General features: G+C 39.6%; 1 protein-coding gene across 2 annotated transcripts in view; it reads left to right on the forward strand.

Annotated features, from left to right (window-relative positions):
• The window catches only part of LOC140482415 (contactin-associated protein-like 5), an 878,213-nt gene that overhangs the window by 627,546 nt on the left and 236,190 nt on the right, over positions 1-14,477 (forward strand). For both annotated transcript variants that reach the window (XM_072579896.1, XM_072579897.1), the window contains one exon: positions 4,781-5,020. In XM_072579896.1, the coding sequence (XP_072435997.1) occupies positions 4,781-5,020 (240 nt within the window). The remainder of the gene's footprint in view (positions 1-4,780; positions 5,021-14,477) is intronic.

Here is a 14,477-nt window from a genome sequence, read left to right on the forward strand (position 1 = left end):
GGTTTACGCCACTCTCCCCACCAATCCCCCTGAACCCCCAGGTACCTTCCCCTGCAACCAGAAATAATGCAAAACCTACTGGTATACCACCTCCCTCATCTCCATGCAGAGCCCCAAACAGGCCTTCCAGGTGAGACAGAGGTTCACCTGCCTCTCTTCCAACTTAGTTTACTGAATCAGAAACGGCCACTGTGGTCTTCTCTACAGCAGGGAGACCGAACCTAAACTTAGGGAACGGTTCACTGAGCATCTCAGCCGGGCCAACAGGGGCCGCTGGATTTCCGAGTCACCGCCCATTTTAATTCCCTTTCGCACTCCCTTTCCAACATGTCCATCCTTGGCCTCCTCTTTTGCCATAATGAACAAAACCACAAATTAGAGGCAGCCTACAGACCGGAAGACACAACATTGAGTTGTCCAATTACAAATAACCTCCCTTCCCACCCCCTGACTCCCTTCCCAGCCCCTCCCTGCCACCAACCGGATTCATTCCTCCCATTGACCAGTCCTGTCATATCCTTTATCGGTCTTCACCTATCCCCACTTCACCACCCCGCCCCCGCCATCCCATTTATCTGTAGCTCCCCCTACACCCACTCCAGTCCTGAAGAAAGTTTGCATCTGAAACATGATCTCCACCTCCAGGTGCTGCCTGGTTTGCTGTATTCTTCAGTCTCCTGTCTATACTTTGGATTCCAACATCTGCAGTTTTGTTTTGTGTCTAAGATATCCTGTGAAGCCTGTCTTGACATCAGGACCACAAAACCCCTTTTTCCAATTGCATTCATGACCCTAGCTTGGGGTTCTGGATTACAAATGTAGTGGCACTGCCACCATGCCACCAGGGTCCTGTAGATATACATCAGTCTCATTCTAAGTGGGAAGACAAAGTTTTGGCATATCTATCTTTAAACACATAAAGTTTTATTTTCTGTGCCTTTGAGACCACAGTGCAAATGCCTAAAATAACAGTAATGTTTCTTCAATTTTAGTTCAAACTACTCTCCCAACTGCTTATCTATATTCAAGAGCTTTCCCATGTAAACATAGCGGTTGTCAGAACAGTCCAAAACTATCCCTTTATTCAAAGCATGTTTTCAGATAGATTGCCTTATTCAGCATGATAGTTTTAATGTTTTATCCTCTGAAGTGGATACTCCAGATAAGAAATTTCAAACGATGGGAATTTACTTAATTAACATGAATGCACTGCATCTGAAAGAAGAAAAGCCCCTGTAGAGTTGACAAGGTTAACGCAAGTGATACTGTTTTCTTTTGCTATCTATTCAACTGATATCTGCTGGCAAAAAAAATCACCATTGTATCCTGATAATATATCACAGTACTAACTCAATGCAGTAAAGCTGCATGAGAGGCTTATTTGCAAATCAACAAAATAAACTAATCTGCAATTGTATTTTTATAATGACATACTTACTTTAAAAAAATACATCATTTATACAGCTTTATTTAAGGTCAAATGATGTCAAAAAAAGGAGCTGAAAGTACAATGCCTCAGAGAAGCAAATAGTTGAAGTATATTTTGTAAAGCACTGGATGCCTGAAGGATTATTGCAACTAGTATTTATAATAGAGTGCATTAATCACTGAGCTTTAGCTGTTCAGTTTTATTGCCTTTCTTAAGCTTTATAAATACCTGCATACATCAACAAAACAGAAAGGGAATTGAGCTTTTTTCTTAGGGTACTATTACTTCTTTCAATGCATAGTTTGTTATTCCTGCAATTCTGTGGAGGCTTTTAACACTATACTTTTAAATGTTATTAAAATTGAAGCATTGTGGCTTAAACATTATTGGGTCCAATTTTTTCAGGCATGCCACTGTTTGCAGATGTAGTGTAAAAATAGAAGTGATGATGCTTTTTAAGTTTTACAGTCGTGTCTTTATGTTGGGAGGTACAGTTAATTGAATCAACTTTATCTCAACGACCATTATGATTACACATGCAATTATGGTTTGCTACTTCAGGTGGTGTTGTGCCTCATCAGTACATTAGGTTACAGACCAAGTTACTGATTTCAGTCAAGTTAGTGTGGAATGGTACCAGACAGAATTGCTTCCTTACAGAAATAATGTGGAAATGCGGGTTTTGGACTGGAGTAGGCAAACTTAAAATCACACATCACCAGCTTATAGTTAAACCGGTTTATTTGGAAGTACTAGCTTTTGGAATGTTGCTCCTTCATCAGCCACTCCTCAGCTCCCTAATGAAGGAGCAATGCTCCGAAAGCTAGTACTTGCAAATAAACATGTTGGACTATAACCTTGTGATGTGTGATTTTTAACTCCTTACAGAAAGACTGTACAAAATAAGGAGTACTATTCTGAAGGGGATGCAGGAACAGAGAGACATTGGTGTATATGTGCTTAAGACATCAAAGGTAGCAAGGCAGATAAAGAGAGCAATTACTAAAGTATCAAGGATTCTTAGTAAGAGCAGATTGTACAAAGCAGAGAAGATATTCTGAATTTATATAGGATAATCATCAGACATCAGCTTGAGTAGTGGAAGAGCAAATTACTGCAGATGCTGGAATCTGTACTGAAAACAAAAAAAGCTGGTGATCACAGCAGGTCTGACAGCATTCATAGAGATAGAGCAAGCTAACGTTTCGGGCCTAGATGACTCTTCATCAGAGCTGAATACTGTGTATAGTTCCTTGCAGTCCACTTTAAGAAGGCTGTGAATGCATTGTAGAGAATACAGAAGAGATTTGCAAAAAATGGTTCATGATGACAATCTTTGTTATGAGGATAGATTGGAGGTTATTTTCCTTGGAGAGGAGAAAGCAAAAAGGAGATCTGATGGATGTTTTGAAAATCAGGATACATCTGTATTGAGGAGATTGGGATAAACAGTTCAACATATGGGAAGATTAAGAACTAGAGGCTACAATTTTTAAATGTTTTGCAGAAGGAGCAAATGAGAGATGAGAAAAGTGTTTTTCACTCAGTGAGTAATGCCAATCTAGAAAAAGCTGGTGATCACAGCAGGTCTGACAGCATTCATAGAGATAGAGCAAGCTAACGTTTCGGGCCTAGATGACTCTTCATCAGAGCTGAATACTGTGTATAGTTCCTTGCAGTCCACTTTAAGAAGGCTGTGAATGCATTGTAGAGAATACAGAAGAGATTTGCAAAAAATGGTTCATGATGACAATCTTTGTTATGAGGATAGATTGGAGGTTATTTTCCTTGGAGAGGAGAAAGCAAAAAGGAGATCTGATGGATGTTTTGAAAATCAGGATACATCTGTATTGAGGAGATTGGGATAAACAGTTCAACATATGGGAAGATTAAGAACTAGAGGCTACAATTTTTAAATGTTTTGCAGAAGGAGCAAATGAGAGATGAGAAAAGTGTTTTTCACTCAGTGAGTAATGCCAATCTAGAATGCATTCCCTGGAAATGTGGTGACAGCAGATTCAGTTGGGGCTCTCAAGAGGGCATGAAATGATTATTTGAATTGAAATAATATGGAGAGTTAGGGATAAAATACAGGAAGATGACAATGAGGCTAATTATGATGCACAGAGAACCAGTGCAGACATGATAGACAGAACAGCCTTCACCTGCCCCATAACAATTCTATGATTCATTGATTCAAGGACCATTTCCACTAGTTACTGAGATGTGGACCCAAACGTCACTTGCCAGGAAGTCTTCTGAATTATCTATTTTCCTGTTCCGGTGGAAAGTGTACTGGTGCCATTTCAGTGTAATCTGAGAGTTAAAACACCCAAGGCCTGAAGTTTAGTCCAGTCAGTGTGTTTTCTTACTCTCCCTCTTCTCACCGAACCAAAACCCGTTTTGGACTGGAGTTGAGACCTCGGTCTTCCTTAATAATCTCCTCAGGTCATTTGGGCAATGAGGAGTTCTTGTAGTAGCTTGCCAAACTGTTTCTTCTCCAAACCCTATTAAAGAACAGTTGGAAGGACAAAAGCAATGGAAAGTCTTTAAAGATGTTCATAGAAGATTTTATCCTAATGTTTAACATTACCCCACTCCCTCAACAAATAGTTGTTTCTAAAAAGTACAGGTCAACATTAGTTTGTTACTGGTATAAGGATGCAAAGACATTTAAGACATTCACGTGACCCTCTGCTAGCTGCTATTTTAAGATCTGGCTAAACCATTTATAATCAATGGGTTAACAAATATATCAAAATAATGACACAGGAATGTTGCATGTGTGAATTTAACCTTTTATCTTTTACTGGCAATAATTATTTCCAGTCTAGCATTCTTGCTCAAGAGAACTTTTTTAAAATAAATATTTTTGCAGTATTTTTATCACTTGACAGTCCTCCAATTATCAAATATGTGTACTTAACATTCTATTGCATAATTTGACCGATGACTAGAAAGCTATACATTACACATTTCACACAACATTTTTTTTTCAAAATATACTATAGATGACATTTAGCCACTGCCTGAATTACCCTAATAGATGAAAAGCTGGAAGAAGAACATGTTACTTATTGGATACAATTGCATGAGAATTGGTTTTATACATTGGGTGAATTTATGTGTTTACTTGGAATTAGTTTTACACTAGTATTGGTAGCAAAAAAAATTACACCATGTGAACTAAGAATGTTGTCTTCCCATGCATTTATTTTTAAAGAGCTTTCTTTTCCTAAGTATTCATTGATTGTTAACAATGTCTACTGCTCAACCAAAGGGAATAGGACATGAGCTTTTCAGATTCCATCTCTCTTCTAATTTATTTACAATTAGTCCATTTATTTTCAGGTGGAACTGCCTCGAGGCAGAAAGGATTCCTTGGATGTATTCGCTCTTTACGGTTAAATGGAGTCACCCTCGATCTTGAGGAAAGAGCCAAAATTACCCCTGGGGTGAAGCCAGGGTGCCTGGGACATTGTAGCAGTTATGGTAACCTGTGTCACAATGGAGGGAGATGTATAGAGAAGTACAATGGTTACTCATGCAACTGTAGTCACTCAGCTTATGATGGGCCATTCTGTAAAAAAGGTAAGCAAACATGTCCTGCTTTTCCTTATTCGAGTAAAATAATGGGAACACTTTTCTTTAATAGTCATGTTTCATGTTACAACTGAGATTTGAGGCATGTGTTGTCTCTCTCTTAACCCATTTCTCAACTAGTCACAGCATAAACTTAAATACCTCGTTACTGAAATGGCTACTTATGTACTTAATCTATACCATGTTTAGAATTTTAAAAAACACAGCTTTATTTAATAAGCAACTAAATTATTAACATACTGTGAAGACAGGACTTATTTGATAAATACATAAATCTGATAAATAAATGTGCAGGCCCTGAAAATTAGGATTCACACTTAACAATAACACCCTGTTCCATCTTTCTGCCGTTGGGTCTATCTTTGGTCTAAAAAATTAAAACTGATTATGGCTGAAAAGTCATGCAGACCCTTTCCTGGGCTTCTGTTCCCCACTCTATGAATTTCCTGTATTAAATGTGCCTGGAAGATCCAGTACATCGGGATGCGTTACTGGCAAAGTGTAAATAATTTTCAATGAAAGTACCTTCTGACTTCTTGCAATTCATCCAATCTGTCGGATTCATAGAAATTATGACCAGTAGGGTGTTTTCACAGGTATAAAATTTGGTTTTTGGCTGACAATCAGTGCTTCAACAGTTTTAACTGATTATGTTTCAGCCTCTTTCTCACCTTCCCCTCTCCATACCCCCAAAACACAGACACACACATGCACACACACATTTATCCGAACTTTCTGCTTTCTGTTGGTTCACAAATCTTCGGTCTAAGCAAATAAATTAGCTCTAACTCCATGTGATCTTACCTTGTGTATTAACCTTTTGTGTGAATCCTTAACAAATGAAAGTCCAGTTACACCACATCTATGGAATTTTCATTGTCCACCTTCCTTGTTACATCTTCAAAGAATTCTAACAAACTTGTTAAACATTCACCTACAGTTCATAAAAATAGCTACTGACTCTGATGGATTGTGTTTTGGCTTTCCAAATGTCCTGTTATTGCCTCCTTAAAAATAGATTCTAACAATTTCCCAATGACACATTAAGCTAACTAGTCTCTGGTTCCCTACTTTCTGCCTACCTTTTTAAATAAGCATATTAACACTTCTTCAATGCTTTTCCCAGATCCAGGAAATTTTGGAATATTATAGTTATTAGATCCACAATTGCTGCCACTTCCTTTAAGACCTTAGGTAGGTCATCAGGCCCTGGGGACTTACTTGCTTCAATCCCAATAGTTGGTTCAGTACTTTTCCCCCTAATGATGGTGAGTGTTCCAGGTTCATCCCTTTCTATACTCTCTGCGTTTCCGGTTAATATGGGAATGGTGCTACAGCCCTGATGAAGGGCTGATGCCCAAAATGTCAATTCTTCTGCTCCTCGGATGCTGCCTGACCTGCTGCTATGTGTTAAATGTCTTAGAGTCCTGACAGTGTGAAAACAAGCCCTTCAGCCCAAGTCCACACCAACCCTCTGAAGAGTAACACACCCCCCTACACTTATCCCTGACTAATGTACCTAACCTGCATATCGTTGAACATTATGGACAATTTAGCATGGCCAATTCACCTGGCCTGCACATCTTTGGACTGCGGAAGGAAACCAGAGCACCCAAAGGAAACCCAGACAGATGCAGGGAGAATGTGCAAACTCCACACAGACAGTCACCCAAGGCTGGAATCAAACCCAGGTTCTTGGTGCTGTGAGGCAGCAGTGCTAACCACTGAGCCACTGTCCTCCCTAATGCCCTTTGTTTAAAACAAAACAGGGCTAGAAGTCACACAATGCCAGGCTATAGTCCAACAGGTTTATTTTAAATCACAAACTTTTGGAGCACTGCTGCTCCAAAAGCTTGTGATTTTAAATAAAGCTGTTAGACTACAACCTGGTGATATGTGACTCTAAACTTCTCCACCCCAGTCCAACACTAGCACCTTCAAATTAAAATAAAACAAGTTCAAACAAACGGTCACCAGTCCACTATGTTTTAACATGAATTATTAAAAAGAATTAATAATGGACCATCTTCAGTATATGCTACAAATTGTTTCGAGGGCTCTGTTCTGCTACCCTGATGCACTTTGTTTAGTGCAATCTGCCTGAATAGCACACATAACAACACTTTTTACTATATATCAGTACATTTGACAATAATCAATTAATCAATCAATCAATCAATCAGTTAGGAATGAAAATAAATGTTGGCTTAACCTTTATGCCAGCACCCTACAAACAAAAATAATATGAAATCCAGGTGTCTAGATTCTCTCTCATGTGAAGAAATTGATCATCACAAAAATATATGATTTTGGTGAACCCCCCGCCCCCCCATAGTAATGCTTCTGAAACACAACATTTGTTGAAACTTTCTTTCCTGACTGCTCTGTGATTTTGTTGGTTCTTTTTGACTGGCTGACTATGTATCAGATTTTCCATTAGCCTTCTAGCTACCTTCAGCATGGTGACATAGTGGTTAGCATTGCTGTGTTACAGCACCAGGGACACGAGCTTGATTCTAGCCTTGGGCGACTGTCTGTATGGAGTTTGCATGATCTCCCTGTGTCTGTGTGGGGTTATGCTGGGTCCTCCGGTTTCTTCTCACAGTCTAAAAATATCAATGAATGGCAATTGTCTTTTCCCTGTAGTGGGGGATTTCAAGACCGGGGGCATATTTTTAAGGTGAGAGGAGAAAGATTTTAAAAAGACACAAGGGGCATTTTTTTTCACAGAGAGTGGTTATTGTGTGAACTCAACTTCCAGAGGAAGTGATGGATGTGGATACAATTACAACATTTAAAACATTTAGATACAAGAATAACCAAGTCCATGAACAAGAAATATTTGGATGGATATGGGCCAAGCACAGGCAGGTGGGACTAGTTTAATTTGGGATTATGGTCTGCATGGACTGGCTGAATCGAAGGGTCTGTTTCCATACTATATGACACTATGACTGTATGGCTATGACTGTGTCTGCAGGTTAGGTGGTTTTGTCATGCTAAATTGCCCCTTAGTAGCCAGGGAATGTGCAGGCTGACGGATTAGTCATGGTAAGTGCAGGGTAATGGAGATAGGAGCTGGGTGTGGATGTGTTGCTTTTCAGAGGGTTGATGCAGACTCGATGGACCAAATAGCCTCTTTCCATACTGTAGGGATTCTATGATTCTAACTAATCAGTGCTCTCCTCTCATATCGCAAAATTGTGGTTTTCTCCTTAAATTGCAAATTGTACTAATGAGTATAAGACAAAAGTATTTGAGAAAATGCAGCAATTTTCCTTCATACTAAAATTCTGTGCTAACAAATGATTAATTATTTAACTTTGGAATGAAGGGAGAAGGAAGACAAGTAACGAGAAACAGCAAGTAGGGGATGTCGCATAAGAGAAAACAATAGCAATTTGGATATGGAGAGAGGAGAGTAAAATAGGAAATTCAAATCAACCAAATGTGAATGTAGCAAAGATTTATTGGAACGAATAATGAAACATGGGGCTAGATTTTATGTCCCATTCCTTCCAGCTACTCTTCCTACTCTCTGGTTTAAACACAGATAAAATAGACCATGTCACTGATCCACATAAGGAAATTATTTGGTCAAATTTGTGCAGAGTCTAGGAGACCTCGTGATCAATTATAAACAGAGTGGGGGTAGCATCGAGTGTAAGATTTTCACCAGCATTTCTGCACCTCTGAAGTGTGCTGACACAGGAGAATGTAAGAGCTTGCTGCCTGGCTCCACTGCCCGATTAGGCCATTCCCAGCACCTCCACAATTTTCCTAGTTCCCAAGGACTCATATTCATGGACCGTCAAGAAATCGTGAATCAATGTCTAGATCTGGGAATCTTTAAGAATATACCATTTAAATGATGATAGTTGGGCACAAGATACTATCCTGAGGAACCTACGCAGTGATTCCCTAGTGCTGAAATGATTGACATTCAATAACCAGCTACCTTTGTGCAAATGTGACTCCAACCAACAGAGAGATTTCACCCTGATTCCTGTGACTCCAGTTTTCCTCAGGCTCCTTGATGCCATACTCGGTCAAATGCCACCTTGACATCCAGTAAGATTAGATTACCTACAGTGTGGAAACAGGCCCTTCGGCCCAACTAGTCCACACCGACCCTCCGAAGCGTAACCCACCCAGACCAATTTCCCTCTAACTAATGCACCTAACCCTATGGGCAATTTAACATGGCCAATTCACCTGACCTGCACATCTTTGGATTGTGGAAGGAAACCGGAGCACCCAGAGGAAACCCACACAGACATGAGAAGAATGTGCAAATTCCACACAGACAGTCACCCGAGGCTGGAATCGAACCTGGGACCTGGTGCTGTGAGGCAGCAGTGCTCACCACAATCGACAATAGACAATAGATGCAGGAGTAGGCCATTCTGCCCTTCAAGCCTGCACCACCATTCAATATGATCATGGCTGATCATCCTTAATCAGTATCCTGTTCCTGCCTTATCTCCATAACCCTTGATTCCACAATCCTTGAGAGCTCTATCCAACTCTTTCTTAAATGAATCCAGAGACTGGGTTTCCACTGCCCTCTGGGGCAGAGCATTCCACACAGCCACCATTCTCTGGGTGAAGAAGTTTCTCCTCATCTCTGTCTTAAATGGTCTACCCCGTATTTTGAAGCTGTGTCCTCTGGTTCGGCACTCACCCATCAGTGGAAACATGTTTCCTACTTCCAGAGTGTCCATTCCTTTAATAATCTTATATGTCTCAATCAGATCCCCTCTCAGTCTTCTAAACTCAAGGGTATACAAGTCCAGTCTTTCCAGTCTTTCAGTGTAAGGTAATCCCGCCAGTCCAGGAATGGCACCACTGTGCCATTGTGCAGCACGATAAGGGTAATCACTCTTGCTCACCAATGGATTTCAGTTTTTATTTTTGAATATGAGGTGAGGAGCTGAGTGGTCCTATGGAAACTAAATTAAGTGTCAGTGTGTGGATCATGACTGAACAAGAGCCACTTGACAGCACTGTCAATGACTTTCTCCATCATGTTACCTTTGACCAACAATAGACTCACAGTGTGCCAATTGACCAGGTTGGACTTGCCTGGCTTTTATTAATGTACAGAATGTACCTGGGCATTTTTCCACATCGGAAGGGAAAAAACGAGGACTTAAGATGCTGGAGATCAGATCAAGAGGTGTGGTGCTGGAAAAGTACAGTTAGTCAGGCAGCATCCAAGGAGCAGGAGAATCAACGTTTCAGGCATGAGCTCATGCTTGAAATGTTGACTCTCCTGCTGCTCGGATGCTGCCTGACCAGCTGTGCTTTTCCAGCACCACACTTTTTGACATTTTTCCACATTGCTGAGCGGTGTTGTAATATTCCAGGGCTGGCTCCTTATAATTTTACACACATTTAATGAGGAAAATTCGATATATGTTCTCTAAAGTGATGTGTACCACAATTTATTTAAATTACTTTACTTCCTATTGTCCTTCACCACAATCTCTCTTTCAGCTCCTTTGTGACCAAATGAGTATTAATTTCTGGAGATAGCGTGCAGTGTACCAGAGAAAAAAATAAACATATGTTTATGTTGATGTTAAAGTTATTCAAAAAGTGACTTTGTTCCAGCAAGATGCTGTTCTGAAATTAAATAATAAAATAAACAAAGCAAATGCATTCTGCTTTATCAAAACCCACATGGAAGTCCATTTAAATTCATGTAGGGTTACATTATTTTCATCAACAGATCCTGGGTAAAAAGCTCATGTCACATTAACAGTTAGTTAAATATTACATTGCATGAACAAATGCTACAACAAGCATCAATTAACAATAATATGAATATTTATTGACGCTGAACTGATGCCTCTGGCTAATGATGTGATAAGGCCTTCTGATATTTTCTTTTCACAAACTTCGTTTGAACTTCTAAGATATAAAGCAACAAAGTGCATTTATATTACATGTATCTTTTATCATTAATTATAATTTTACACACATTGGGATGGAAAACATAATGCTTCAAGGTTGCTTTAGGCAATTTTCTTCACACAACCTTCATGCATCCATCAGGTCCCAGTCTATTTTAACAGCAAGGGCCACATCTGAGGAAATACATTTAAAATTTCCTATCTTAGGAGGGAAATTGGATACATATTCTCTAAAGTGATGTGCACTATAATTTATTTAAATTACTTTGCTTCCTATCGTCCTTCACTATAATTTAAAGATATATATGGAAGGAGGTTGTAAATTTGCAAGCATGGAGTGGTTTCAGTCAAGATTCCCACTGTCCCTGCACAATCTAGTGAAACCTATAAAGTCTGTATGAGGTATTCAGTTGTACAAATTCTTACCCTTTAATTTACAATTGACAAAAACCTTCTGGTTAAACAATGATGAAAGAATAAAACTTCGGAGACAAGTAATGTCATACATTGTGCAATGGTGTGTGGTTACAACGGAAAGCATGTTCGTGTGTTCATTATTACCTTTATTCACAGAATAACATGTTATAATGTTATAACTAAGTCAGCTAGCTAGGAAAAAAGTCCTCATAATCACACCAGGTCTAAATCTTAGAGGCTATTCTTTTGAAACAAGCACAATGAACAATATATATTTACATTTACTTATTTTATTTTTAATTCGACTGATAGATGTTTACAGCTCAGAAAACAACCACTCAGCCCATTGTGCTGTGCTGATCAACAGAGATCTGACTACTCTAATTCCATTTTCCAGCCTTTGACTCAATCCTTGAGGCTATGGAAACACACGTGAATTTCTAAATACTGCTAAAATGAGCAAAAGTTTTTGACTTAGAGCCTATTTTATGAGGAAAATTCGATATATGTTCTCTAAAGTGATGTGTACCACAATTTATTTAAATTACTTTACTTCCTATTGTCCTTCACCACAATCTCTCTTTCAGGCAGTAAGTTCCAAACTTCCACCATTCCCTGGGTAATAAACAGTTTCTAGATTAGAGTGGTGCTGGAAAAGCACAGCAGGTCAGGCAGCATCCGAGGAGCAGGAAAATCGACGTTTCGAGCAAAAGCCCTTCATCAGGACCTAATCAGGACCTTCATCATCACCTAATAAACAGTTTCCTCAACACTCCTCTCGGCCTTCTACCTCTTACATTAAATCTCTGCCTTCTTGTTATTGAACCCTCTATAAATGGAAAAAGTGCTGGCTTATACAACCAAATGCCCCTCATGATCTCATACTCCTCTGTCAAGTCCCACCTTAGGCTTGGCATTTGGAAGCCTATACAATTTTTCGTCATAACTCAGGACCTCCAGACCTCCTGCTAAATCTCCTTCACACCCTTTCTACTGCAATCACATCATTCTTATAGTATGGTGAACAGAACTGCATGCAGTAGCGCAGTGGTGGCCGAACTACCATTTTGTATCACCTCCCTGCTCATGTATTCTCTGCTTTAGTTAATAAAAATATATATCGCATGGCCTTCTTAATCACCTTATCTACCTATCTTGCTACCTTTGGGTGCCTTTGGATATACATAGAACATAGAAATGTACAGAACAGAACAGGCCCTTTGGCCTACGATGTTGTGCCAATGTTTAATGCTAATGTAAAATCTCATAACTTAACCTACGCACCCCTCAACTCACTGTTCTCCATGTGCATGCTTAGGTCCCTCTGATTATCTCTACTTTCCAAGATTCTATCTTTCATTGTATAATCGTTTGCCTCACCAAGTGCATTTCCTTACAATTTTCCAGTCCAAGCTGAATTCCATTTGTTTCTGCTCTGACCACTTGACCAGTCCATTGATGTTGATAGCAATGCTCATTACTATTTACCACCCTACCAATTTTCCTGTCATCTATTAACATTAGGATCATTCCCCCTAAAGTTGAATCCAAACTATAAATGAACACCACAATCAACATTGTCCCAGCACCGAGTCCTGTGGAGCCCCACTGAAACCAACCTCTGGTCACATAGTCATCCCCTACCATCACCTTCTGCTTCCTGTCTCACAGCCAATTTTGGATCCAGTGTGCCACTTTGTGTTGGAACCCATTTCTTGACAAGTCTGTCACAAGGAACCTTATCAAACACTTTGTCAAATCATTACACAAATGCAGAATCTTCATTAACTCTCCTGATTTCCTCCTCAAAAAATTCCATCCAATTTGTCAAACACCACCTTTCTTTAAGAATTTCATGCTGACTATCCCTGATTATTCTGTGGCTCTTAAAGTACAGATACCTCTGTCCCTCAGAATTCTTACTAATTACATTTAAAACACTGAAATTTGAATGACCTCCCTGTATTTTCCTGAGCTGTCCCTTCCTTTTTCTTTTGATAATGTGACAATATTAACAATATTATCTCATCCTCTAGCATTTTACATGTAACCATGGAGGATTTAAAAATTACTCCCATGGTCCCTACTATGTCTTCCCTTGCCTTCTTTAATAGCATGAGATTTATCACATCTGGGCCTAAAGATCTAACAATGTTTCAGTTTGCTAAAGCCGTTAGTTCTTCTCTGCTTACCCTCATGTCTATCCCTGCGTTTTCTTTTTCTGTTGTGATGATCAAAACAAAATATTCATTGACATCTATGCAAATGTGTTCCTGCTCCATGCATACATTACCTCTATGGTCCCTAATGACCTCTACTCTTTCCTTAATTACTCTCTAGATCATTTTATACTTATAAACACCTTTTGTGCTGTCCTCATTTCAACTTACCAATTTATTCTCACGTACTGGCTTTGGTTTCCTGATTTCCTATCTTAAGCTCTCCCCTGTACTTTTTATACTCCTCTAAGGACCCTGCCAAACTGACCACTCAGTATCTGGCATAGGTTTTCTATTCTAGTTAATACTAACCCTTAAGTTCTTTCACATCCAGGGTTCTTCAGTCTTGTCCTGACCATTTGTCTTTGCGGGAACACATTTGCCCCTTAACTCTCATTATGCCCTTCTTTAATGCCTCCCTAATGCCTCTGTTACAGTTTATTTCTGCAGGTATCTCATCGAGTCAGAGAGATGTACAGCACAGAAATAGATCCTTCAGTCCAACTCGTCCATGCTGACCAGATATCCTAAATAAATCTAGTCCCCTTTGCCAGCATTTGGCCCATATCCTTCTAAACCCATCTAGATGCCTTTTAAATGTTATAATTGTACCAGCCTCCACCACTTCCTCTGTCAGCTCATTCCATACACGCACCACCCTCTGCATGAAAAAGTTGCCCCTTAGGTCTCTTTTATATCTTTCCCCTTTCACCCTAAACCTATGCCCTCTAGTTTTGGACTCACCCACCCCAGGGAAAATACCCTTGTCTATTTATCCTCTCCATGGCCTTCATGATTTTATAAACCTCTCTAAGGTCACCCTTCATCGTCCTGACACACCAGGGAAAATAGCCCCAATCTATTCAGAATCTCCCAATAGCTCAAACCCTC

This window comes from Chiloscyllium punctatum, chromosome 10 (genome assembly GCF_047496795.1).
Source record: "Chiloscyllium punctatum isolate Juve2018m chromosome 10, sChiPun1.3, whole genome shotgun sequence".
NCBI lineage: Eukaryota > Metazoa > Chordata > Chondrichthyes > Orectolobiformes > Hemiscylliidae > Chiloscyllium > Chiloscyllium punctatum.